Source organism: Megascapheus bottae, chromosome 4 (genome assembly GCF_031878675.1).
Source record: "Megascapheus bottae isolate mThoBot1 chromosome 4, mThoBot2.hap1, whole genome shotgun sequence".
Taxonomy (NCBI): Eukaryota; Metazoa; Chordata; class Mammalia; order Rodentia; family Geomyidae; genus Megascapheus; species Megascapheus bottae.
The window spans coordinates 23182918-23210335 of NC_143512.1; the positions used below are offsets into that span (position 1 = coordinate 23182918).

The 27418-nt window shown below is 35.8% G+C and overlaps 1 protein-coding gene across 1 annotated transcript in view; it reads left to right on the forward strand.

The window, feature by feature from the left end:
* Slco6a1 (solute carrier organic anion transporter family member 6A1) overlaps positions 1–27020 on the forward strand; it is a 46754-nt gene extending 19734 nt beyond the window's left edge. Inside the window, exons 7-14 of the mRNA XM_090331043.1 lie at positions 4293–4437; positions 8390–8585; positions 10130–10283; positions 17262–17449; positions 18904–18968; positions 20925–21062; positions 24293–24378; positions 26844–27020. Coding sequence (XP_090187169.1) covers positions 4293–4437; positions 8390–8585; positions 10130–10283; positions 17262–17449; positions 18904–18968; positions 20925–21062; positions 24293–24378; positions 26844–27020 — 1149 coding nt within the window. The remainder of the gene's footprint in view (positions 1–4292; positions 4438–8389; positions 8586–10129; positions 10284–17261; positions 17450–18903; positions 18969–20924; positions 21063–24292; positions 24379–26843) is intronic.
* The last annotated feature ends 398 nt before the right edge of the window (positions 27021–27418 follow it).

Below are 27418 nucleotides of genomic sequence, written 5' to 3' on the forward strand. Positions count from 1 at the left end.
AGCTCTGGGTTTTACTCCTCAGGACTACATACACAGAAAAAGCCAGAAATGGGTGCTGTGGATCAAATGATAGAGCACTAGCCTTGTGAAAGCTAAAGGACAGTTCCCAGGCCCTGATTTCAATACCCAAGATTGGCAAAAAATAAACAAATAATGATAGATAGATAGATAGATAGATAGATAGATAGATAGATAGATGATAGATAGATAGATCTCCTGTAGGATAATGCTTACAAGTCAATGGGGTCATATTTTTGTCTTCTGGGCAAGGAGTTTGGCTTAGTGGTAAAAGTGCTTGCCTAGCATGCCTAAGATTGGGTTCAATTCCTTGGTACCACATACATAGAAAAAGCTGGATGTGGTGTGGTGACTCAAGTGGTCGAGCACTCGGCCTCGAGAAAGCACATGGACAGTGCTCAGGCCCTGAATTCAAACCCTGGGACTGGCAAAAATATATATATATCTATATTTTAGTCTTCTGAAAAAGGACACCCAGCTTTTCCCCAAAGCTGTTTACTGATAGCTATCCTTTCTCCAATGTATATCACTGGCACATTCACCAAGAATGTGTGCATTGTAGATACATGTGTTTATTTCTGAAATATCTACCTGCTCATTTTTTTCCAGCAACATGATCCTTTGGTAAGCATGACTGTATGCTTCTAAAGTGGTTTTTTTGCTTTATTTTCCTTTCCTTATTTTTGTGGGTTTGTTCTCTCTTGTTCCTGGAGACTAAACCCAGGGTCTTGCAATGCCTGTGGCAAGTGCTATATTACTGAAGTTATATCACCAGCCCTTTTGCCTTTATTTTATCTCAAACAATACAAAGGCTGCTCTCAATCTCAAGATCCTCCTGTCTCTGGCTACTATGTACCCAAAATTACAAGCCTGCACTTATAGGTCCAGCTGTAGTGTGTTGTGTATATGGTACTGTGATGTCACCAGTTTTGTTATTGTTAAAAGATGGCTTTAGCTATATAGGCTTTCTTTGCTTTAATATGAACTTTGTTTTCAACAACTCTGAATAATATCATTGTTAGTTTTATAGAGATTTCATTGATCAATTGATTATATTCTACAGTACACACAATGATTATCTAACTTCCATGATTTTGTGTTTCTTCAATTTATTTAATCATCATTTTACACTTTTCATTGTAAAGATCATTCATCTTCTATATTAAACTTATTCCTGGGTATTTTTTGTGGCTGTTATATTTGTAATTGTTTCTATGATTTATTTCAAAGGATGTTTGTTATGAGCACACAAAATGTTACTGAATTTTATGTTTTGATTTTGTATCCTAGATCTTCACAGAATTCATTTATCACTTGTGATAGCTACTTGGTATTGAGTAGGTTTTTTTATTCATATAAGATAATATTTGCAAACAGATAATTTGCCATTCTTTTTCCTGTTTGTATGTCTGTTATTAGATTGTAAAGTACAAGTAAACACAAGCTATAAATAGTTCTGAAACCCATTAATAGAGATGCTTAGAAACTTTATGATAAATTTAAACTAAGCATCTATATTAAAGAAGATAGGCATAAAGTGGAAGATAGATCATGTTCATGGATGAAATAGCTTTAGTTATGTACATGATTTATTTCCCAAATAATCTATAAATTCAGTGAAAGTGTAATTACTAAGATGGCATGAACTTCAATCTTTTTTTCAAAACTGACAGATCTAATCTGAAGTTAATATAGCAGAATAAAAGCACAAATAGATAAAACAGACAACAAAGTCCTGGTATATATTATGATATTCCACAAAAGTATAATAGTAAAAACAGTATAGGATATTCCTTCAAGCTGATAAATATGCAAGAGGACTAGAGAGCTCAGCAGCAGAGTGTATTTTAAGTATTAAGTATGAACATGTAGCTAGGTACTGGTGGCTCATGCTTGTAATGCTAGTTATTCAAGAGGCTGAGATCTGCAGATCATGGTTCTTCAAAGCAAGTCCGGGTAGACAAGTATGTGAGACACTCTGAATTCAAACCCCAGGATCAGAACAAAAAAAAGAGAAAGAAAAACAATAGACAAGTCTGTTACGATAAAAAAATAAGTAGCAAAAGGTAATTAATTTATTGTGAATGATAGCAAATTTGTTTCCTTGAATACTAAAATGAGGTCAATTTTTGTGTTTTTGATCTTATAGCCTAGTGGTGAAGTGACAAAGGTGCAAAGGTAGTCTCCAAATTTACCAATGTTTTTATGTTAAACAATACAGATCTATGTTGAAAAAATGAAATATATTTGTAACAGGAAAGTGGAAAAACGCTTATTTTACCTAATTTATTTTGGCCAGTCCTGGGGCCAGGCCTGAGCACTGTCCTTGGGCTTTATCAAGACTAGAGCTCTACCACTTGAGCCCACTTCTGGCTTTTTTCTATGTATGTGGTACCGAGGAATTGAACCTGGGTCTTTGTGCATGCTAGGCAAGCACTCTACCACTAAGCCAAACTCCTGGTGGAAAATGCTTGTTAACCAATATTTTGGTAGGGTAAATACAAAATAAAACTAAGAGTTAGATAATATCAAATCCAGAAATTTTTCTATGAGGAAATTTGTAGACAACATAATAGATGAATAATAGGTATCAATGTCCAAGAAATTAATATTTAGAATGAATAATTCTTGCAAAATGTACAGAAAAATGCCAGAAACTTAATAGAAATGGAAATATCAGTTCACACATACACACAGACATACTCATACCAAATAGCCAAAAATATAGAAAATGCAGTTACATTTCAAATTTGCACTAAAATTACATGCATATAATGTTCATATATATATATATACACATATATATGTCTGTATGGCTAAGTTTTGAAAGCCAGCAAATACTGTCAAATTTTTAATAAGCCAGTTAACAAACCACCATAAAATTAAATAAAATAATAAAAAAGTATTTTCCACATAAATGTACAAGTTGGGCAGGGTACACTTCTCTCAGCTGTACTTAGGATCAACTACAATTATCAATATCTGTGGATGGGATCATCTTCCCTTCTTTGCTCAAATATTGGCCTTGAATAGTTGCTGTTTGCTGAATCAGTCATGCATAGCCTTTTTTTTTAAATCTTATCTGGGCTATCTCACAACATGGTGACTAAGTTCAAAGACAAGAGTCTTGAGACAGAGAAATTCCAGTGAAAGCCATGTTATCATCTGATGACTCAACCTTCATAAGGCAATCATAAGACTTTCTCAAATTCAATGAATCTTTATGATGCAAGTATAACTCAGAAAGTACTCATAGAAGCTCAAATACTGTTAAGTTTTAGGAAGTAGAAGCTGAGACATGAAGAAAATGAAACTCCTTCTATATCAAAACATGTATTCTGAAGAACAATCTAGAGAAATGATTAAATAATTTCTTGTAAGCCTCCTAGTAATCCAATCCTGAATATATACTTCCCAAAGACTCACGAAACATTAATAGTACAGAGATTTCTCCCTCTCCTCTTTCTCTCTCCATTCTCCTTCTGCCTCTCTTTTCTCTCTCCTCTTTCACCTTGTTCAGTGGTAATAGGCAATGAACTCAGGGTCTTATGCTTGCTGTGCAGGCATTGTATGTCCCAAGTCCTTTTCACCTTTGTTTAGTGTTCAAGTAGGATCCTTCTCATGTTACTGGACTGATCTGGACTGCTGTCCACATATTTATGCTTTCCATGTAGCTAGGATGGCTGGTAGACAAGCCATCCAGCTTTGATTGAGGGTATGGGCTCTTCATGTTCATACTAAGAATGGTCTTGAACTTCATCTTCCAGGTTCTGCCTCTTGAGTAGACAGGATTGCAAGTGTGAACTACTGGTCCCCAACTGTCCAAGGACTTTAAATCCAGACATCTTTGTTTCAGTAGAGAGGAAGACATAACAAAATAATCTGTGGGGATGGGTAAATACTGTGGAATCATGCTATACAAATTAAGTAGATAGCTGAATTAGACATGTATGCAGACTATGATTCCACCTCACAAGGCCCAAGACTTTATCTCAAAGATTTTCAACGAATAGGCACACAAATAAAATTCATAGGAGATATCAAGACCAAATTAAGCAAAAACTGGTCAAAAATTACCAATTATTTTTTGGAAAGTGTGTATCTGTAAACTATATATTTGGGGTTTGGATTGCATATGTATATATACACACATAGTTTTGGATAGCATGTACATATGTATATATGTAACTTTTAGATTAAGTATGGTAAAATTTTATAGATTATTAACATGAGTATATGCATCTGTTTATGACAAAAATCTATTTCTGTTTCAGTTTCTGATGAAAAATCAGCTGTTCCTCTGTGTAGCTGTGTCCAAAGCTGTAGAATCCTTAGTTATTATCGGAGCTTCCAAGTTTTTACCTGTATATATAGAAAATCAATTTATATTAACACCCAATATGGCAACTATGCTTACAGGTAGAGTTATCATAGATTTCAAAGAGTTTATATGAAGTCTTCATATATAGAGGGAGAGCAGAAAATATAAGAAATAACATACTTCAAGTCCATTTACTGAAATTGTAACAAGTATGAACAGTATTATCATTGTCTATTTTTATATATTAAATCATGTAAAGTATCTACATTCCTACCTTGCCCATTTTTTTACCCAGTCCTTATTTAACCACTCTTGAAATTACTGTGAAGTCTTCTTGCAGGCTGGTTGAGTTTTCTGCTTATTTATTTATATGCTGGAACAAGAATTTGAACTCTGGATCTCACAATCTCCCTAGATTTTCTGCTTTGTCTCTATATTCTGTGTATGTCTAGCATTCATGTATCACTTACTATAAACTTTTTGCTGCTACCTTTATTTATGAGATAATACATTCTGCCCACTCATGTAGCCCCATATCTACTTAGTATATTTTAATTGTACTATGGGATTCTAGTTGGGTGGTTTTTTTTTTTGGTATTGTTTGTTTGTTTGTTTTGCCAGTCCTGGAGCTTGAACTCAGGGTCTGAACACTGTCCTTGGGCTTTTATGGATTCTATACTATGCACATACAAAGGGTTGCTTATTATTCCTATTAATATATAAAGTTACCACCATTATTTTACTCTTTTTAAAAATGTAGTGAATAGGCTTATCAACATACCCTTGGGTATACTTTTTGAAGTTGCACTTTATTTGTCATTAAAGGTAAATTTCTGTTGTGTAATCAATCCTCAAACTGAGTTATTGAGAATTTGATTCCCCCATAGAAGTTACTAGTAGTATTAAGTGCTATACGGCTCTAGAATTAATGGGAAAATGGTTAATTGACTTGTTTTGTTCAATAAATAGTCAAGGACACATGTCACAACTTTTAGAGTAACCAATAAAAGAATAGTTAAGAAAAGAATGTTAATATAAAATATAATATGAAAGAAAAGAAGGAATGGATATAAACTGAATCAAATACAAAGCAAATGTTAACCATGCAGAAAGAAACTTCAGTTATAATGTGGATTATTTTCTAACAAAAGCCCTGCATTATAGATTGCAAATTTCATTTTTTTATTTATTCATTTTTTTATTTATTCATTTATTTATTTATTTATTTATTTATTTATTTATTTATTTATTTTTGCCAATCTTGGGGCTTGAACTCTGACCAGGGCTCTGAGCCTCTCTGTGCCAAGGCTAGCACACTACCACTTGATTCACAATGCTACTTCTGGCTATTTCTGTTTATATGGTACTGAGGAATTGAACCCAGAGATTCATGAATGCTAGGCAAGTACTCTACCATTAAGCCACATTTCCAGCCCAACTGCAAATTTCTTCAAAGGCCAAAACATGGCACAGATTTGTTTCCATGGTCATAATGACAGATTTTCTTGTGAGTAAACATTCTTGGTCACTCTAATTATTATAAATGACAGATTCACACTAAGTCCAATTTGATTCTAATAATATTTCATATGAATAAGATTATGTGATTCCATGAGATAGATGAGACCATCACAGTATGAATCTCAACTAAACCTTCAAGTATCTGGACTCAGCCAGGTCAATATATATGATAACTGCCAGGTGCGGTGGTTCACACCTGTAATCCTAGTTACTCAGGAGGCTGAGATCTGAAGATCAAGGTTCAAAGTCAGCCTGGGCATTGAAGACCATAGACTCTTTATCTCCAATTAACCACCAGAAAATCAGAAGTGGTGCTGTGGTCAAGGGATAGGTAGGTAGCCTTGAACTGAAGAGCTTAGGGACAGTGCCCAGGCCGAGTCCAAGCCCTATGACTGACCAAAAAAAAAATCTGTTACCCATCAACTTTTCCCTTACATTTATATATTGATTTTTCACACTTAGCCTAACACTTAAACCAAATATAACAGCATGCTTTATCAACTGAAAATTTGACCTTGACCTACAAGGATAAAGTCTGTGGACAATTCTGCATCCATACAATGTTTATCAGTGGGACTGGCTTCCTAGAGCATATTCCAGGACTAAGATAGTGCCTGATTATTTTAGCTGATTTGGGGGACAAAGTTTGTATCATCTTTTGTAATTGGACCGGAGAAGTAATTGTGCTTGGTACTAATGTAAATAATGTGTCAATCAATCCTCCCAGGAAAGGGAATTCAACAGAGGGAGTTCTTTTAGAGGGAATTCTTTAGTCTCTTGAGGCTGTAGAATCATCTGGCCATGTCTCTTTAACACTAGATCATTTTAATGGCCAGTTTTTTATTCTTTACTTTTTTGTTTTGTTTGTTCTTCACCTTCCTTCCTTTCTTTTTTGTTGGTTCTCAGGTTTGAAATCAGGGTCTCATGCTTGCAACTTAAGCCTTATTCCCATCAGTTTCTTCTTTAGTTACTTTTTTGGTAGACTCTTGTGCTTTTGTCTCAGGCCGGCCATAAACAAAAATCCTCTTACTATGTCTCCTACGTAGGTAGCTAAGATGACAGGTATATGCTGACAGGTATTTCTGTGCCCACCTGCATGCACATTTTGTTATACAGTGGTTGTTTTCTTTTCAGCCTAGGGAAGAGCAAAGTAGAGCTATGTGTCCCACTTGTGCCAACCTGAGCTTCCATCTGTATTTTTATTTTTAACTGCCCCCCTTTTTTTTTGCTAGTACTGGGGCTAGACCTCTTGGCCGGAGCATTGTCTTTGGGTGTTCTCAAGGCTAGCACTCTACCTCTTGAGCCACGACACCACTTTATACTTTTTCTATATATGTGTGTACCAAGGATTCAAACTCAGGCCTTTATGTATTCTACCACTAGGCCACACTCCCAGCCTTAACTGTCCAATATTTTTATTCTTTTTTTTAAGTCATCTGTGGAAGGCCTTTCCTTTTTCATTTTCATGGAATTTTTCATTGATATCATGTATCTTTCTGAACATTATGAAAATACTTATTTTTCAAGTGCTTATCAGGTTTGCAAGGTTATAAATTGAAACTGATGGTATTGGGAACTCTTATTATTTTAATTTTCTCTTCTCTATCTCAACTTAAATGAATATGCATGCTGTGTGTTTGGATTGGATTACATCAGTGTAGGAGTTTACTGTGTATCTTCATTGACCATTCCCTACCTATATTTCTCTTCTGTTTTCCGTTCTCTCTTCCCCTGCTCCTCCTGTGTGCCTCTTTCTACATAGCTGTACTTAAATGGAAACTTCATCTGCTAATGGGTATTGTAGAATCCCACATTTCTCTCAGATCATTCATATTGCCCATCCATTTACAGATGCAGAGGTTGGCTTGGTTCAGTTTTCCCCACAAATTTCTTTTTAAGAATGTATGTCCTTTTAATCATACCTTTTGCAACAGCTGTGAATGCAGTCATGTAGCTAGCAATAAATTTCAGTAGAAAAATCTCCCATTTCTATTTGACATGGATTGTCAGGCTTGTCTTGTTGTCCTTAGGAACAAAAGCCATCATTACTGTCCAATTCAATAGATCCATGATGCTAGTACCACTCTTAGTTTTTCTTATGATGTTTATATTCATTAACATACTTATCACACTTAAAAAAGTTTCTTCTGGATAGGCTGCTGGTGGCTCATACCTGTTATCCTAGCTATTCAAGAGGCTGAGGTCTGTGGGTTATGCTTTAAGCTCAGCTCAGGCAGAAAAGTCCATGAGACACCTATCTTCAACTGACCACCAGAAGCTGGAAGTGAAGCTGTGACTCAAGTAGAAGAGCGCTATTCTCGAACAAAAGAGCTAAGGGATGGTGCTCAGGTGCTGAGTTCAATCCCCAGGATCCCCCCTCCATTCACCCTCCTTATACACACACAAATTAATTCCCTCTATGTTTTTAAACTAAAACTATGTTTGGCATGTGTTAGGACAGAGAGAATTACATATTTTCTGCAATATTTACTGTAATATTTAACTGGATTCTTCTACTTCTTGTTTCAGGGGTTATTTTAATTCCAGGAGGTTCAGTTGGCTATTTACTTGGAGGTGTCATTGTTTCTAAGTTAAGATTGTCTTGTGAAGCCCTGATGAGATTTATAATGCTTACCTCTACTGTATCCCTTTTATGTCTTTTCCTGGTTATTTTTGTACACTGCGATTCAGATAAATTTGCTGGAATCAATGAAGATTATGATGGGTAAATATGATTTCATAAATATTCTAAAATCAGTAGAATATTTATCAACTAGTGAATAATTATTTACACACTAACCTTTATATGTCAGTTTTAAAATTGTGAATCATGTAAAAGGGATAAAAATACATACTTTTTTGTTTCATATTAATGACAAAAATGTTATAATGATATCTGGTATTATGACTGCTGATGCATTCATAAAGCTCTAGAGAAAAAGTACATGATATGACTGAGTCTCAAAGTAGAATTCCATACTAGCGTGTGGAACAACTAGAATATGGTTCTAACTTCTGTGCTAAGGTAATCTTACCTTGTGTTTGTTTTATTTTGTGTAGGTACTGGGGCTTGAACTCAGGATTTGAGTGCTGTCTCTTAGCTTTTTCACTCTAAGCTAATGCTCTACCACTTGAGCCACAATTCCATTTCAGTTTGTTGTTGTGCTGGTAGTCATGTGGTGATAGTGGTGTGTGAGGTTAACTCAGGATAAATATGAGCAATCTTTGAACTGAGATCCTGATATCTCAGCCTCCTAAGTAGCTAGGGGTATAGGCATGAGCCACTGGTGCTGGCCTTATCCCGTATTCTTAAATTGATTTGTCTATCTTCTTATAGACCTCAGAGAAAAGATTTGAAGTACATCTGGATAATAATTCCATTAAACTAAATATGTACAAATTCAAAGAACTGGTCATAGACTGATACTAAATATTGGACCATTGAACTGGGCTATGTCAAGGAAGTAAACAAAATATCAAGGAAGTAAAACCATAACAAAAAATAAAACTTCTAGTTCTAGCTACAGTTGAGTCGCTCATGATGGAATACCCATGCCTTTCTTTAGTTCTTCTTAGTTAGCAGGGGTTACTCTGCTAACAGCTTGTGTAGAGCCAAATTACAGGACAGCTTTCAAAGTTACTACCTATGATAAATCAAATTAAAATTTTCTGAGACTTTCATGGACTTAAGTGTTATCCTCTCTTTTCTTTTTCTCATATATTTTTTAATTAACAGAAGGGTTGTATTATATTCACCAGATAGAAGGTGCATTACTGCACATACATTGATAGGCTTTCTCATGTCTTGGTCCCCATTTCCCTCCCCCCACCCCTGCCCCAGTAAACTGGCTGGAAATAATTCAAAGTTGAGAGCTAATAGAGTGTGTGAAGTGAAAGACTAGGGGATGTAATCATGAAAATACTATAAAGTACCCAACTGTTTCACAGACAGAATAGTGGAACATACCCATAATCCCAGCTATAGGGATAGAATCCATTCCAGAGAAATCATAAAGGGACAAAGGAAATGTGAGGGATTTTTTTATTAATATGACTGTATTTGACAGTTTCACAGTGTTTACATATATCAAAAATGTTATGTAGTATAATCTAAAATGTATATTATTATATTTAATTGTATCTTCAGAGAAGCTGTTAAAGGAGATAATTTCAATAAGCATACTTTGAGTTTCTCATTGATATCTTGCTGCGTACATTCATTCAAAACAGTAACAGTATAATTATTAGCTGATCTCCTTTGTTTTACAGAACAGGTGAGGTTGGAAACCTCATAGCTCCTTGCAACGCTCAATGTAGATGTTCAGCCATGATCTATTTTTCTGTATGTGGAAGAGATGAGATTGAATATTTTTCTCCCTGCTTTGCAGGCTGTAGACGTTCTAAAGTTTTAAACAAAGAAAAGGTAATTGCTCCAGTAATATGTTCAGCTTGTAGATGATGCTTGTATTTTATTCCTGATTCTCTGTAAAATTGTTTTGTCTTTGTTATCTTATTTTCAATGTCAGAACCAAGGGAAAGAATTCATTTAGTGTTTCCATACTGGAATGCACTTTCAGATGGGAGTTAGAAGTGGAGGAGATATATTTGCATTAGTATGCCTCCAGATAATACACCAGCCCAACTTTACACTCTTAAAACTAGAGAGTGACTATTACTTACCTAAAAGACATTCTTTCATTTTTGTGGTTTATTTTGGTTCAACAGCATCAACAGCATGTGTTACCCCAAAATTTGCAAAAATCTTTTTCACACCTAGGCATTGGCCATTGCTGTCCTTTTGGCCTTTCTGTCTAGCCTCCTTCTACTGAGTAATTCAAAATACCTATCTGTGCTTCTCACTGTTTGTGGTTGGTTTTAATCTGCCTTCCTTTCAATTATTGGAATTGAATTTATTTTATTCTAATGGATTTTTTTTGTTTTGGTGTTAGGACTTGAACTCAGGGCCTGGGAGCTATCCCTTAGCTTTTCTGGTCAAAGCTAGCACTCTGCCACTTGAGCTGCAACTTCCAGTTTTCTAGTGATGAATTGGAGATAAGAGTTTCATGGACTTTTCTGCCCAGGCTGAATTTGAATTGTGATCCTCAGATTTCAGCCTCCTGACTAGCTAGCCACTTGTGTCTGGCTCTAATAGCATTTTTCCAATTGATAGTTTTGTTTCTTTAAGTATGTTATGATTAATTATGCTATGATCATTGCACTTTATAGCAATCAGCATATCAGCAGAAGCCTATGAATTTCAACCAATGCCTCATCTTCATATGATTTCAGTTTTTTTATATCTCTTTATTTGCTCTGTCTTTCATCTACCTCTAACATCATGAGTACTTCTATCTTGTCCTTCAAAGGTAAAATATGTATATCATTAACATCGACCTCTTTTCCACATAAACTAACATGTTGAATTAAAATCTCTTTTTAAACCTTTTCTTTTGTACTACTCTGGGAGCTTGAACTTAAGGCCTGGGTTTTGTCCTTGAGCCTTTTTGCTCAAGGTTATAGTTCTACTGCTTCAGTCACAACTCTACTTTGAGTTTTTGGTAGACAGAGATAAGAGTCTGATGGACTTTCTTGCTCAGGCTGGCTTTAGATCATGATCTTCAGATCTCAGCCTTCAGAGTACTTAGGATTATAGGAATGAGTCACCAGCCATTCAGCTATGCAACTCTTTAAAGATAACAAGACAAAAGACAATCAAAGATATTAAAAATCATAATGAAAAAATCTATTTCCCAAAGCATTTTTACCTTTTTGACTGTATTTCATCCAGAAAATTAACATTAACTAATAGCTGCATTAACCAATAGATGACTGTTTTTCTCATACTACTGCACCATTGCAGAGATGAATATTCTGCTGATTCCTCTTTCATACATGTGGACCATTTTCTCTTTACCATTACCAGTTTTTGGCTGTGGAAATTCAAATCTGGGCCTTGGCTCTGTCCCTGGGCCTTTGAGTTGTTGAAGGCTACTGCTCTACGACTTTGAGCCACAGCACTATTTCCAGTTTTCTGGTGGTAACTGAAGATAAGAGTCTCATTGATTTTCCTGCTCTAGATATCTTTGAACCACAACCATCAGATCTCAGCCTCCTGAGTAGCTAGGATTACAGTTGTAGGCCATAAACTTGGCCAGAATAACTTTTAAGAATTGATGTTTGCCTGGGTGTTGCTGTCTCACAGCTATAAACCTGGATGCACAGGAGGCTGAAATCTGAGAATCTTGATTTGAAACCAGCCTGGGAAGAAAAGGCCAAGAAAAAATTATCTCCAAGGAACTGCTGGAAAACCAGAAGTGCTGCTGTGGATTAAAGTGGTAGAATGCTAGCCTTCGACAACAACTATAAAAAGTCATTCAACCACGTAGTATTTCAGATTTTTAAAAATTATCTTTTATTGATAAGTACTAAAAACAGAAGGGTTAAATTCTTTAAGTAAGGCAAAGAGTACATTTCTTTTTGGACAATGTCATCCCTTCCCTCTCTTTTGAATAAACTTTTTACTTTTATCGTGGAGTTGATAGAAGGGTGACATTTACATGAATCAGGTAATTATTACAATTCTTTTTGAACTATGTCTCTGTTTTCCTTGCTCTCACCCATTTTTTTTCTTTCTGTCCTCACCCAGAAGATATGTAGTTCATTTTCGACACAGTGTCAAGTGAGTACTGCTGTTGTATTTGTTTACCCTTGTTCTGCCTTTTCTGTATGCCCCCCACCCCGTCCTCCCAAATACAAACAAACAAGGCAAAAGGAAAAGAAAACAAAAACAGCAACTAAACATAATCTCATTTCCCTCACCCTCTCCCAGTTTTTCCTTTTCATCCCATCCAGAAGTTGTGTAGTTTGTTTTCAACATAGTGTCCAGTGAGTAGCATTGATGCATTTTTTAAAAACAATTGCTCTTCTATTCCTGAACCTTTCCTTACACTCTCAAGGATATGTAGATAAATAAACAAAACAAAAACAAAACAAAAAAAGCAAAAAAATGTTAAACAAAACCTTGTTTCTATTTCCTGTAACTCATTTCCAAAAAATATTTTGTATGATGCACGTAGGTAATGTGCCTTTCAGTTCCTCTCCTAAGAGTATCCTCCTTTGGCATTTTCTGTGAATGCTTAAAAGCCTGTATAATTGATTATCTCCCAGTGTATTTTAGCTTCTACATAAGAGAGAAAACATGTGTCATTTGTCTCTCTGAACCTGGCTTACCTCACTTAGCATGATTTGTTCTAGATCTATACATTTCCCTGAAAATGACATAATATTATTTGTTCTAATGGCTGTGTACAATTAGATTGTATATCTATCCAATTTGAATGGGACCATATTGGATCCATTCATCTGTTGCAGGGCTTCTGAGCTGTTTCTACAACTTGGCTATTGTGACTAGTGCAGCAATTAACATGGATGTTCCTATGCCTTTATAGTGTCCTGGCTTGTGATGTTCTAGGTAGATGCCAAAGAGTGGTATGTCAGGGTCATAGGGGAGATGTATGATTAGTTTTTTTTAAGAACCTCCCTACCACTATTCAGAGTGGTTGTTTTAGTTTACCTTTCAGCCAACAGTGCAGTAAGGTCCCTTTTTTTCCCCACATCATCACCAACATTTATTGTTGTTTGCATTCACAGGATTGGCCAATTTACTGGGATAAGATGCAATTTCAGACTTGTTTTGATTCGTATTTCCTTATGGCCAGGAATGATGAGAATTTCCTTTTTCTTTGCTATTTTTACTACTTCTTCTGAGAAATCTCTCCCTAGCAGCTTCCATTTAGTAATTGCTTTATTAGCTTTGTTAAAGGTTATTTCCTCGAGATCCTTGAATATAATGGATGGAGGGTCTTTGTCTAGTGTAGCGCTGGCAAAAATTTTACCCAGTCTGTTTGCTGTCTTTCTAGTTTAGTAACTATGTACTTTGCTGTATAGAAACGTCTTTCCCCCCTCACACCCTCTCTCACCCCTTCCTTCCTTCTGCCCTTCCTCCCTCCCCTCCTTCTTTGCTTTCATATTGTTGTTGGCTTAATTTTGAATCTTGCCAAAGTTATCAACAAGCTTTGGCATAGTGTTGGAGTATTTGGGGTCCTTTAGATATAAGATGATGTCATATTCCTTTTGTGAATCCCTTTTATTTCTTTTGTGTTGCCATATTGCTTTGGCTATGAATGATGATATTCAACTCAAATCGGAAATACTGCTCTGACTAGCAATACTTCCTATTTGAGATGCATATTCTCATTCCTCAAGAATTTAGGGTTTAATCACTGCCATGCCGTTCAATTCTATGCATAGTGATGTCAGAATTCATCTTGAGGATTTAAAAATATGCTACCTCTATAAATTCTTGTCTCAGTCTTTCCTCCAAATTTTGTCTGTATCCTCCTTCATCTAATATCCTTTCAATTATTCAAAGGATTATCTTATCACTCCTATACTTTACTATAATCTCAACTTCAGCTATCCTACATTTGAACCACAATTTTATTTCTTGCAGGTAACTTTCTCTAGTATATAGACAAATCAGTTCTTCAGCCCTCCCAGAGCCTACTATTTTGTCAATTTTTAGCTTGCATTTCACTCATGTTCTTAGCTTACATTTGTCTGGGTTACAGCCAACTACTGTGTTGTATGTATTTTGTCTGTTGCTGTACTCATTATCCTTTTCTCCCATGTACCAAAAGAGTTCACTAGAAGGTGTGTACACCTTTGCCCCCTTTGTTTCTGACTGAATTAACTAATAAAAGAGTCTTTGAAGAAAATAAAAGCAAAGTCACAGTTGGATTTTCTTAGTTCCCTGCCTGAGCCATGAGTTGACTGCTTTCCTGGGTTGGAAGCCTTAGTTTTTCATGAAGACCCTTTCTATGTGACTTTCTGTCTTTGTTTATAATTTATATTACAGTTCTTGAACAAATCTTTTCAAATCTACTCTCTAAATAACGTGCGTGTGAGTATCTTGATTGTTTTTGCATATAAAACCTTCTTCTTAGCTCTATTGTATCACATGCTTAGCAATCAAAGTGATCTTTAAAATGTATGATTTACACTCATACTCCTCCAATAGCTTCTCACCAAGAATGGAGACTGATACTGCTCTCTCAGTCATTTAATTAGTGTAATATAATGCACCTTGCCTCAACAACCTTCATTTTAATTTTTCTCTAGTTTCCTTCATGGTCAACTTTTGTGGCCCACATTATTCTATTGGCTCTACTTTAAATTTGCCAAGCAAGTGCTAAAACAATTTTTTCATACATTTTATTGTAATTAATAGAAGGGTTACATTGTATTCACCAGATAGAAGGTGCATTACTTCACGAACATTGACACCCTTTCTCATGTCTTGGTCCCCATTTTCCTCCTCCCACCCCCTCCCTAGAATAAATTTGTTATAATATCTTTTCAACTTTTACTAGTAACACACGTCTAGATAACCATATGATTTATTCCTACACTTTAAAAAAATGTATCCTTAAATATCACTTCATCATTGACACAATTTAAGATTATGATTAATTGCCAGGCATGATGACTCATGCCTATAATCCCAGCTATAGAGAAGGCTAAGATCTGAGGATCATGGTTCAAAGCCAGCCCAGGCACTACAGAATGTGAGACTCTTATCACCATTTAATCACTAGAAAATGGGAAGTGGGGCTGTGGCTAAAGGGTAGGGTGGCAGCTTTGAGCTGTAGAGTTCAGGGACAGTGCCCAGGCCCAGAGTTCAGGCCCCATAACTGGAAAAAATAATTATATATATATATATATATATAGTTAGCTTACACTTATAGCCACTAAAACCACCTGTAATTTTCTTTGCGCTATTCTCATCCATAGTAACCACACATCCATTATAAATTATTTCTTTTTATTTCTATCTTCCAAAGTAGGAAGTCTTCTGCATGACACAGTTTATTGCCATTGTGTTGTTTACAATATACTTCCCCCAACCACAAGGGCATTTATTTATATTTTTTCATTTTATTGTAAATGTGATATACAGAGAAGTTATAGTTATGTAAGTCAGGTAATGATACATTTCCTTTTGAATAATGTCACCCTCTCCCTCATTCCCTCCTAGTTTTTCCCTCTCAAGGAGGGAAATGGGGAAAAAAACATGAGAAGGGGCATCAATGTGTGAGAACTAATGTACCTACTACCTGGTGAATGTAACTGTAATTCCTCTATACATTACCCCAATGATAAAAAAATACATTTGAATATGCTGTCATGAAAATTAATATAGCTATATAAGTTTTGTCAATTTATATTATTTGCTTATGCTTTATAATATGAATATAATAATATTTAATTATTTTGTGTTTAACTAAAATTAGGTATGGGGTCTTGAAAGGGTTTGAGTTCAAACTCGTATACTGCCCCTCCTCAACTGCTAAAATTACAAGCAAGTTATGTTTTATAAATGAGGGAATATTTGAAGGAATTGAGGAGGGAAGAGAATGAACAATATCAAAATACATTACATAATATAAATGAGGAATACTTAAAAGAAAGTCACTGAAGCCTGTTGACTAATGGGAGAAGTGGAGCTGGGAAAAGTGAGAGTATATAACAGGTCACTCTGATTACAATGGTATGTCAGCGTCAATGGAAAATACCATAACAAAACCCCATTTAGCAATCAGCATATACTGAAGGAAAAATGAAGGACAGGAATTAAAAAAAAAACAGGTCCCATCTAGAACTAGATTACTAGTAGAAGCAGAGAGAACAGAGAAGGTGAACTATGAAATTTAATCCACATGGAAAGTGGATCAGTGACATTAGTTGCAATTGGTTTAGGAAGGATGAGGAAGAATGGAGTCTGATCAAGGTATATTGTGTGCCTCTAAAGACATGTCTAAATGAAACCTCTTTGTCAACTAGTCAGTGCTAATAAAAATAGAATTACAAAGGTCCCTAAATTCTATTATTTTACATGGTTCTAAAAACATTTTGAAACTGCTGTGGTTAATAAGTAATAGTAATGATTTTATTACATAATAAATCAAAAGTATTATCCTTTCAGCTCATTTCCAAAATCTCTCACACTTATGTAATTGTATTTCAAATACCAGCTAAAATTTCATTTTATATTGCCCTCAATTTACATATTATGGAGTATTATGAGGAAAATATGACTATTTGGGGAATATTTTAATTAGCAGAACTTTACATAAGTAATAGTAATCATACACACACACACACACACACACACACACACACAAAATAATCCCTTATTCCAATAACTTGAGTTTATCATTAATGTTTCATTTCTAAGTAACAGATATCAGGTTTAATTTGAGGATATTTTTATTAATACAGTCCAATCTCCCTACAGTTAGTGATGAGTTTTTGATTCATGACTATGTTTCTATTTTAATAGGCATACTATAATTGCAGTTGCATTAAAAATGGACTATTAACTTCTGATTCAGACGGTGATTTTATTGATGCCCTACCTGGAAAATGTGACACCAAGTGTTACAAATTGCCTCTGTTTTTTGCTTTTTTCTTATCTGCAATTGTTTTTTCTTGTTTTTCTGCTATACCACTCAATCTGATCATCTTCCGGTGTGTAAACAATGCTTATAATTATTACTCATTTAATACTACGGGACCAATTTCTAGATTATATTATTTTATTAATTTTTTGTCTATTTCATGGTAGCAGATTCAAAGGAAAAAGAGTATTTCTGTAACTTATTCTCTTAGTTCATTTTTATAAAGTGTGGACAAGTTATATTTAGCTTAAGTTAAATTTATATATGTCCAAAAAAGCATATAATACTCCTATACTTGGGGTTTTTTATGATTCAGTTACCAAACAAATTTAATTTAAAACAGCTAAATATACTTATTTAATTTAAGATATGGAAAACTTACAAGCAAGAAAAGTCATATTTATAACAGACATAAATATAAGGCTGATATATTATATAGTATCTATTAGCTATCTGTTAACTATATACTTCCATATTAGCCCATGAGTTTATGAGAAAGCATTATTATTAACAAAGGAACACAATAATTTTTAAATGTCCACCTTAAGTATTATTTTAAACAGAGGAAGCATTTATTATTAATAAATTCTCCCTAAAGATCTGAAATTCACTAATTTGTTTTCTTATTCATAGTACAAATGGTCATCATTTTGAAAGTATTTTTTTCAAGAGGTAAACAATAAATACCCTCTAGAAATTAGCCAGGTAGGGCCAGGAGTTTGGCGCAGTGGTAGAATGCTTGCCTAGCATGCACCAAGACCCAGGTACCACGATTCCTCGGTACCACATACATAGAAAAAGCCAGAAATGGTGCTGTGGCTCAAGTGGCAGAGAGCTAGCCTTGAGAAAAAAGCCCAAGAAACAGTGCTCAGGCCCTCAGTTCAAGCCTCAGAACTGGCCAAAAGAAATTAGCCAGGTAATAAAATAGGAGCAATACTGTAGCTGTACTTTGTATGATCTGGGAATACCACATCTTCCTTGATTTTTCATAGGCCAAAAGCCAGTGCAGCATATTGGGTATGAGAAGTTAGAGCTTCTCTCAGCAAAAAGAAAAAAGGCTGGGTTAGATTTGGGTCATTAATCTCTCTCAGCCAGGTTCTGGTGGCTTATGCTTATAATACCAGCTACCCAGGAGGGTGGTATCTGAGGATTGCAATTTAAAGTAAGGCTGGATAGCAAAGTCTGTGAATCTTATCTCCAATTAACCACCTACCACCACAACCACCACCAAGAAAAAAAAAAAAGGCAAAATTGAAGCTGTGGCTCAGTTGGTAGGCTTTGTGCAAAAGGAGCTCAGAAATATCACTCAGGTCCTGAGTTCATGCCCCAGGACCAGAACTACACCCAAAAATGTTCTTTCATGAAGAACAAATGAAATTGATTGGCAATAAACAGAAAATCTTTTAATAACCCCAGTTGAACTCTGTCAATTGAACTGTTAGTACAACTGATGCATAAGAAAATATAACTTTAAATCAGCATGCATTATGTGTAATTAATAATACCATTGCTGTTTGTTTTCAGAGTTGTACCTGGCAAACTCCATTCTGTGGCCTTGGGCTTAGCCTATGTGATTGTGAGACTATTTGGTATGAATTTATAGCAATTTTATTAGATTAAATTTTACTTTTTTATATGTATAATGTGCTTAAAGGTTTTATGATTAGTTATAAAATTGTAATGTATTGTGGCAGAACAAATGAACAAAAGACTTCTTTGAAAAATTTAGGTGGCAGTTCTTGTGAGGAAATAATTGACAAGGCACTAGTGACTAATGTCTATAATCCTAGCTAATCAGGAGGCTAAGATCAGAGGATTTAGTTCAAAGCTAGCTTGACCAAGAAAGCATGTAAGACACTCCAATTAATAAGCAAAAAGCTAGAAGTGGAGCTCAAATGACAGTGCCAGCCTTGAATAAGAAACAAAGAAACAATACCCAGGTCTGAGTTTAAACCCTGGCCCCCAACAAAGAGATATAATAAATTATTTTGGATCAGATATGAGATTTAACCTGAAATACATTCATCATCTCATGGTTTTGCTAGCCAATACAAACATTTGTCTAAGCAGAACCAGTAAACTGTTTTCAAAAAACATGTTTGGTAAGTCATTAAATAAGACTAGTTCTTGGGGCCGGGAGTTTGCCCAGTGGTAGAGTGCTTGCCTAGCATGCACGAAGGTCCGAGTTTGATTCCTCGGTACCACATACATAGAAAAAAGCCGGAAGTGGTGCTGTGGCTAAAGTGGTAGAGCTCTAACCTTGAGAAAAATCCAAGGACAGGGCTCAGGCCCTGAGCTCAAGGCCAGGACTGGCAAAAAAAAAAAAAAAAAAAAAAAAAAAAGACTAGTTCTTTTAAAATATTTCAGTCACTGAAGATGTTGAATCAGGTGTTTTTCACTGATATATTTATACCAAAGAACATGTTAGTTTTTCTAGAGGTAATGTGACTTTTTCCTCACATTGTCTTAAGTAGCAAAAATCATAATTTCAAATCCACATTATAATTAGAACCTTTGGTTCAAGCAAAGGATTAAAAACAACTTTGCAGCAAAAATGCTTGATCCGGATGGGGAGTTTGGCCTAGTGGTAGAGTGCCTGCCTAACATGCTGGAAGACACAGGTTGGATTTCTGGATACCACATACATAGAAAAGCTGGAAGTGGTACTGTGGCTCAAGTGGTGGAGTATTAACCTTTAGCTGAAGAGTTCAAGGACAGCACCACAGGCCCAGGCCCAGATTTCAAGTCCTACAACCGATAAGAAAACAAAAACAACAAACAAAAACAAACAAACAAAAAAAACCCAACTTTTGTAATTGGGAAAAGTCAGAACTTGCATGTTTTCAGGACAATGATCTAGATAAGGAGAGGTTTGTTAAGAAAGAGGTAACATAGGAAACAGCAAATTCCCTACTACAGAAGAATAGTGAGTTCATAAAACCAGTAGTTGTTCTCAATATTTCTCTTATTTTACATGCAATAGATAAGTAGACAGACAGACAGACAGAAAGATGCCTTCTTAAAAATGCCATCACAAAATTCTAAAAACATTTCACTTTGCTATTGTCATACATGGAGACATAAGGATTTTTAGAAAATGTAATATTGCTCCCAGGTGTTAATGATAATATCTATAAGTAAATTACTAGATAATTTTTTGTGTGGGTCATGGGGCTTGAACTCAGCCTGGGCACTGTATTTGAGCTCTTCAGCTCAAGTCTATTACTAGGTAATTTTTTTAAACTAGGTAACTTTTAAGTGATGTCTGTACAGTGATTTTTGTTTGGTTGGTTTTGGCCAATCCTGGGGTTTGAACTCAGGGCCTGAGCACTGACTTTGGGCTTTCTTCAAGGTTGGAGCTCTGCCACTTTAGCCACAGCACCACTTCTGGCTTTTTCTATATGTGTAGTATCTAGGAATCGAACTCGGGTCTTCGCACATGCTAGGCAAGCACTCTACCTCTAGATCACACTCCCGGCCCTACAGTGGTGTTGTAAGAGAAAATTTCTAGTATTTTCATGGGAAACAGTGACTGAATATTACAGGTACCATTCCTGGACCATTAATATTTGAATGGACAATACGAAATTCTTGTACTTTTCGAGATACTAACAGATGTGGACGCAAAGGACGTTGTTGGATATATAACAAGACAAAAATGGCCTCTGTCTTTGTGGGAATATGTAAGTGATACACATCATTGAAACTTGGAGAAGTATTTTTTTTAATTTTTAGTTTTCACAATAAGGTGGACTAACAATCTGGCTTTAAACAAACTGTTTTTAGAAATAAGAACTATATAATTCATGGAAATTTGTATTATTTAATATGGTTTAAAATATGCTGAAATTCTATGTTATTCTTGAGAAAACATGGGAATCACTGGATTTTTCTATTGGGTAACTAATTTTGTGTATATATATATACGTATATATATATATATGCATATATACGTATATATATATATATATATATATGCAAGTTCTTTGCCTTGGGATATCCTTTCCAGTTACACAGTAGAATATTTTTAAATTTGAGCAATTTACAGCACCAAAAAGTTACCAAAATAGTGTTATCCAAGTCAAGCCTAAATTCCATGTTTTCTCTTTTTTCCCCCCATTTATAGCAGTACCTAGAATGTAGAAAACACTCAGTATTTGTTGAGCAGATAAAACAAATAGTGAACCTCGAAGCTGTGATGATAGTAGCGAGAGTCAAAATGTAGGGAAGTCTATATGTGTTTATATTTCTTTGAAAAATTCACCAGATCTTCCTGGAAATCCAAAATTAAATTTAAAGCTGGTTACAACAGTGGTTTACACCCATAATCCTAAGGTTGAGACCTGAGTATCTCAGTTTGAAGCCAGAAAGCTACTCAGAAAAAGCCAGAAGTTGAACTGTAGCCCAAGTGGTGGAACACTAATGTTGAGCGCAAAGAAGCTCAAGGATAGCACCCAGGCCCTGAGTTCAAGCCCCGGGATAGGAAAGAAAGAAACAAACAAAAACTAACAACATGGAAGATGGTACCTGGCATGGACTTTCTTAATGCATTATTAACATGGTTTGAACTTCAGTGATGATACAATAAACAAAAGACAAGGAGTAAGACAGACAGACAGAAGGGAACCAGAAGGGACCTGGGGCTCATTAGAATGTATCATCATCCACCTGTGTGATAACCAACCTATTCCCAAAATGGTGGCACTAATCCAGTCATGAATATGTAGCCTCCAGGAATGGGTTAAGCCCAGCCACTCCTCCAAATGCTCTCTCTCCAAATGCTATTAAAATGAAATTTTGCAACACGTGAGTTTAGGGAGACATATACAAACTGGGCTGTGTAAATCAGAATCACTTGCAATTTTAACGGCAGATATACATTTGGATTCTTCACATTAGCATTCCAGGGACTCGAGGACATCACCAAAATGACAGAGGACACCTAGCACTCATCCCTACACAGATGTCCAGGACCAGGCCTCCAACCAAAAAGCCCACGAGTGAACGAATGACATCTAGGACACCTAGACCCCAAGGCTCTTCTCTGTCTCCCAGTATAAAATATAATCATTCCATCCCCCTACTTCCACACTCTTAACTTAGGCCAGTATCGCAAAAGTCCAAGTCCACTGTTTATTCCAATCTTCATGATAAGCCTTTTCAGCCACAAGTCCTTATAAAAACATGCTATGACTCCAAGTTACAAATTGTAGACATAGGACTAATATTCCAGTTCCAAAAGAGACATTACGAAGCAGAGGGAGTCCTGACCAGCAAGGCTTAGACTTTACAGCTCCATGCCTGGAATGGTGTAACTGCTGTGTTAAAAGAGTTGCTTCCCACCTCAGGGCCACAGGTAGCTCTGCCCCTGTGCCTTGGCTGATCACAGGTTACTTGGCCTTTTCTGCATCACCCATAGTGTTCCTCGGTGATGGTGCCGATGGTGCTACCTTTCTAGTGTCCCAACAACTCTCCTTACCATTGCTCCATTAGAGACCTCATAGAATATTCCAGATAGCCACCAGCACTTTTCTTTGAGACCTCTGCCAAAGCCATTACCTCATCATTTTTTCATTTTGTTTACCATCAGACTTAGTAGCACACAGACAACAAGATTTAAAAGAACTGCTAACTGTGTTGTCTGGCTATTCTTACTACTGTCAGATATTATACCTGCTTCAGTATTTTCTTCCTGGATGCTCCACTGCTTAATTCATGATTTCTCAACTTGTACACACAAACTAGCCCTCTTAAAAAATTCACTGCAGAAAGTAAATTCAGCTGTGGTTGAAGGAATAGAGTGCTAGCTTTGAGCTGAATAGCTCAGAGACAACACCCAGGCTCAGAGATTAAGCCCCTTCACACACACACACACACACACACACACACACACACACACACACACACACACTTCAAAGAATTCACTGCAATAATTTACTACTTTGTTATCTCATCACCATAACTGTGTAAGCTATACTTAGGTCACAAAATGATGGTCTCTCAACTATATGAAATATTCTAGTCATGAAGGGTAGAGAATCCTTAATATTTCCTATTTGATCTCTATGTCAGGTAACTGAAATTGTTGCTCTACAATATTGTTCTTTCATTATCAGAGTTGTTCACATCTTTAGAATGACATTGCCCCATTTGTTAGGAAATGGAAAGACTTAGAAAAGATCATATTAAGTAAAGTAAGCCAGACTCAAAGGAACTTAGGCTCAATGGTTTCCCTCATTTGTCATAATCAGTAGAAATCTTGGGCTCTCCTAGCAGAGATTTGCAATAGAGCAAAACCTTGATACAAAAGGCCATATAGTAGGACACTAAATGAAAGGATCTCTAGGATATAGAAACATAAACCATATAATGAATGATTGTTGTTCTTAAGGTACTATGTTATGTATCATCTCTTTTGCTGTCCCTTGGTTATCTCATATTGTTACAGTATCTCACTTTGTTACCTGATATATTGCATATATTTGAATTTGGTTATTTTAAATTGGATAGGGAAGGGGGCAAAACAAGATGAGGGGTGAGGGTGGGGGGGGAGGGAAATGGGGACCAAGACATGTGAAAGGGTATCAATGTATGGGAATTAATGCACCATCTATCTGACAAATATCATGTAACCCTTCTGTTAATTACAATAAAAAATATATGAAAAAAACAAAAAACAACAAAAAAAGAATGTATCTCACTAAGAAATACAAAAAGCTTATAAGCATTTTTCATTTAAGTGATTTGAAATAATTTTTTAAATAAAGCTTTAATATCAGTTATATTCCACATTTGGGGAATATGTACTTACAGAGATGAACACTGTTAACATTTTTCTTAGTAAATGACATTCTATGAATACCTTCATTCAAAATAAATTTACAGCAAAATCACTGCTTGTTTTCAAATTCAGGGTTTTTCTGCAAATTATGCAGCATCATTCTCTCTGGGTTTGGAGTTCGTGTACTGAAACGTATTAGAAAGGAAAGCACAGAGGAGGTGTGTCTAACCTCAAAGATTATAAAATCAAAAAAGAAAGGAAAAGATTAATATATAACTGGATTCTTCATTATGTAAGAAATTCCTATTTTCCTTTTCTTTTCTATTTTTTATTTAAGTAGTTGTAAAAAAGGGGGTTGCCATTTGACAAAGCAGTTTGTGAATACAATGTGTCTTGCTCAATGTCTTCTCTCTAAATATTCACCCCAATTCCTGTCTAATTCACCTCTTCCCTCACTCTTCCTGATTTTATAGGGTACACAATCAGTTTTGACTGCATTATCCCCCTCTTCTTCTCTTTATTCATCTACCTGGTTCTCCTTGGCCCCAATCCACTGATTTCAAGTATCCACTTCCTGGTATTTATTTTGATAAACTTGGTCTTTCTAAGGAATTATACTATTTGAGTTCCCCTTGCAACATATTTTCAATCTATAAAATAGAATACTGTATTTACAATTTTTAAAATAGTAATAGTTACACGTTTAACAAATGAATGCATTTAGTGGAATGCCACATGATCTATTACGTCTTAAGAATAAATGTAGTAAGCTGGGAGCTGGTGGCTCACGCCAATAATCCTAGCTACTCAGGAGACTGAGATCTGAGGATCATGATTCAAAGTCAGCCCAGGCACAAAAGTCCATGAGACTCTTATCTTCAATTAACTACTAGCAAACGAGAAGTGGTAGAAGTGGCTCTGTGGCTCAAGTGGTAGTTTTAGCTTTGAGCTGAATAGCTCAGGGAAAGCACCCAGGCCCAGAGTTCAAAACCACCAGAGACCAAAAACTTCAAAAAAAAAAAGTGGGCTGGGAGTTTGACTTGGTGGCAGAGTGCTTACTAGCACATACAAAAACCCAGGTTTGATTCCTCGGTAGCACATACATAGAAAAGGCCGGAAGTGGCACTGTGGCTCAAGTGGTAGAGCTCTAGTCTTGAGAAAGCCCAAAGCCAGTGCTCAGGCCCTGAGTTTAAGCCGGGATGGGCAGGGACAAAAAAAAGAATAAATATAGTAATAAACTCTAGTGTTTAAATTAATTAAAGATATTATGAGCTACACAGTCCAGTACTCCTAACTTCTGTTAAAACAATGCTTGAAAAATAAGATTGAAGTGGAATATCTACATAGGCTTTTTTTTTTTTTTTTTTTTTTGCCAGTCCTGGGCTTGAGCTCAGGGCCTGAGCACTGTCCTTGGACTTTCTCAAGGCTAGCACTCTACCACTTGAGCCTCAGCACCATTTCCGGCTTTTGTCTATGTATGTGGTACCAAGGGATCGAACCCGGGTCTTCGTGCATGCTAGGCAAGCACTTTAACCACTAGGCCAAACTCCCGGCCCCTACATCGGCTAATTCTAAGTTCAAAGACACCCTACTCATTATTGAGTATATGCTATATAGAATTAATTAGGTTTCTTAGCTTATTTGTTGTTACTTGGGCTCTTTATATTTGTTCCTCTATATTTCAAAATAAAAGTAGGTTTTCCTCTCCAATTTATATAATAAAAAATTTAAAAGTCACATTCATTTTCTTCATGGATGTTATAAAGGGGTGTTTACTGAAGAATGCACAATCACCTCAACTGATTTTATACTTTGCACTTTACTATGATGAATCATAACTCAGGAGAAAACAAAATCATTCCATTGGAGTGTAAAATGATGTTTTCCTCAGATAAATTACCTGTTTTACACACATTGTTATATATTTGTGTAAATTACATCTTGCATATACTGTGCAAAAATCTGATCATTGTATGACCAAAAAGGTTTTATTTTCTGGAAACTGAACTCAAAGCATCAAGCCTGTTAAGTAGGTCATGGTAGCTTTTGCTGTTTGAGCCACATCCCCAACCATCTATCACTTTTCCTATTTATCAGGCAGGTTGTAGCATTTTGCCAAGTTTGGGCCTCAAACCATGATTCTCTCTCTTATAGCTCCTTCAGAGCTGGAGTAGATACATATCACCACACTGCTTTATTGGTTGAGATTGGGGTATCACTAAGTTTTTGCATAGACTTGAACTGAAATCCCCCCTGATTTCTGACTCCCAGGTAACTGAGATTAGAAGTGTGAGCCTTAATGACCAGCTGTATTTTGCTTTTGGATAGAGTCTTGGTAACTTTGCCAGGGCTATCTTAGAACTTGTGATCATCCTGCTTCTACCTCCTGAATAGCTGTGATACAAGCATACATTACCATTCCCAGAACATATACTCACCTACAAAAATTATAGTATGTCTCCTCATTTTCTGGGAGGCAATGTCCTTTCATATTTTCACAAATTCTTTATTTTCCTTAATAGATGATCTTGTATGAAAGAATGACTCAACTTGGGTGACAGCTGAGAGACAGAAAAGGAAGCTTGAGGATAGTTCCCTCTTGCTACGTTCTTCTATTTTACTTCAATATACACTGTGTGAGAAACTCCTTGACTGCTTGACTCTTCTTGGTTTGAACTTGTAGGACTGCAGACAATGTGAAGGACATAATGGAAAAATCACAATTCTCCCAATCAAATATTCTGTAAGATCTGCTACTGCGTTCTACTTTCAGAAGAGAGCGGTCACCCGTGATCTTCACCAAGGTGCATGTGGAGATGTGTCTTTCAGAATAAAGTGTCTTTTTGTGTTACATTACTGAAAATCTGTTTATGGATTAGGATTTTTTAAAGTATCAGTTTATAATATTGATTGTAATAAGATTTAAGATTTGCCCATATTCACTTACAAGTTTTCTTAGGATTATGGTCTCTAAGAATTATAAATTTCACGTCCTCTTTACACCTGTAAGTGTGGGGTTGTGTTATGTATGCCTACATATCTATACCTATGAATGAGTGTCTGTCTCTCTATTTCTGTTTTTCTTTTTTATTGCTTAAGAAAACAAGCAAATGTATGTAACAAAAATGACAATGAAGCTAGGCATCAGTGGCTCACACTGCAATAGTAGCTACACAAGAGGCTGAGATCTGAGGATATGGTTTGAAGACAAGTGGGAATGAAAGTTCAGGAGACTCTTATCTCCAGTTAGTTACAGAA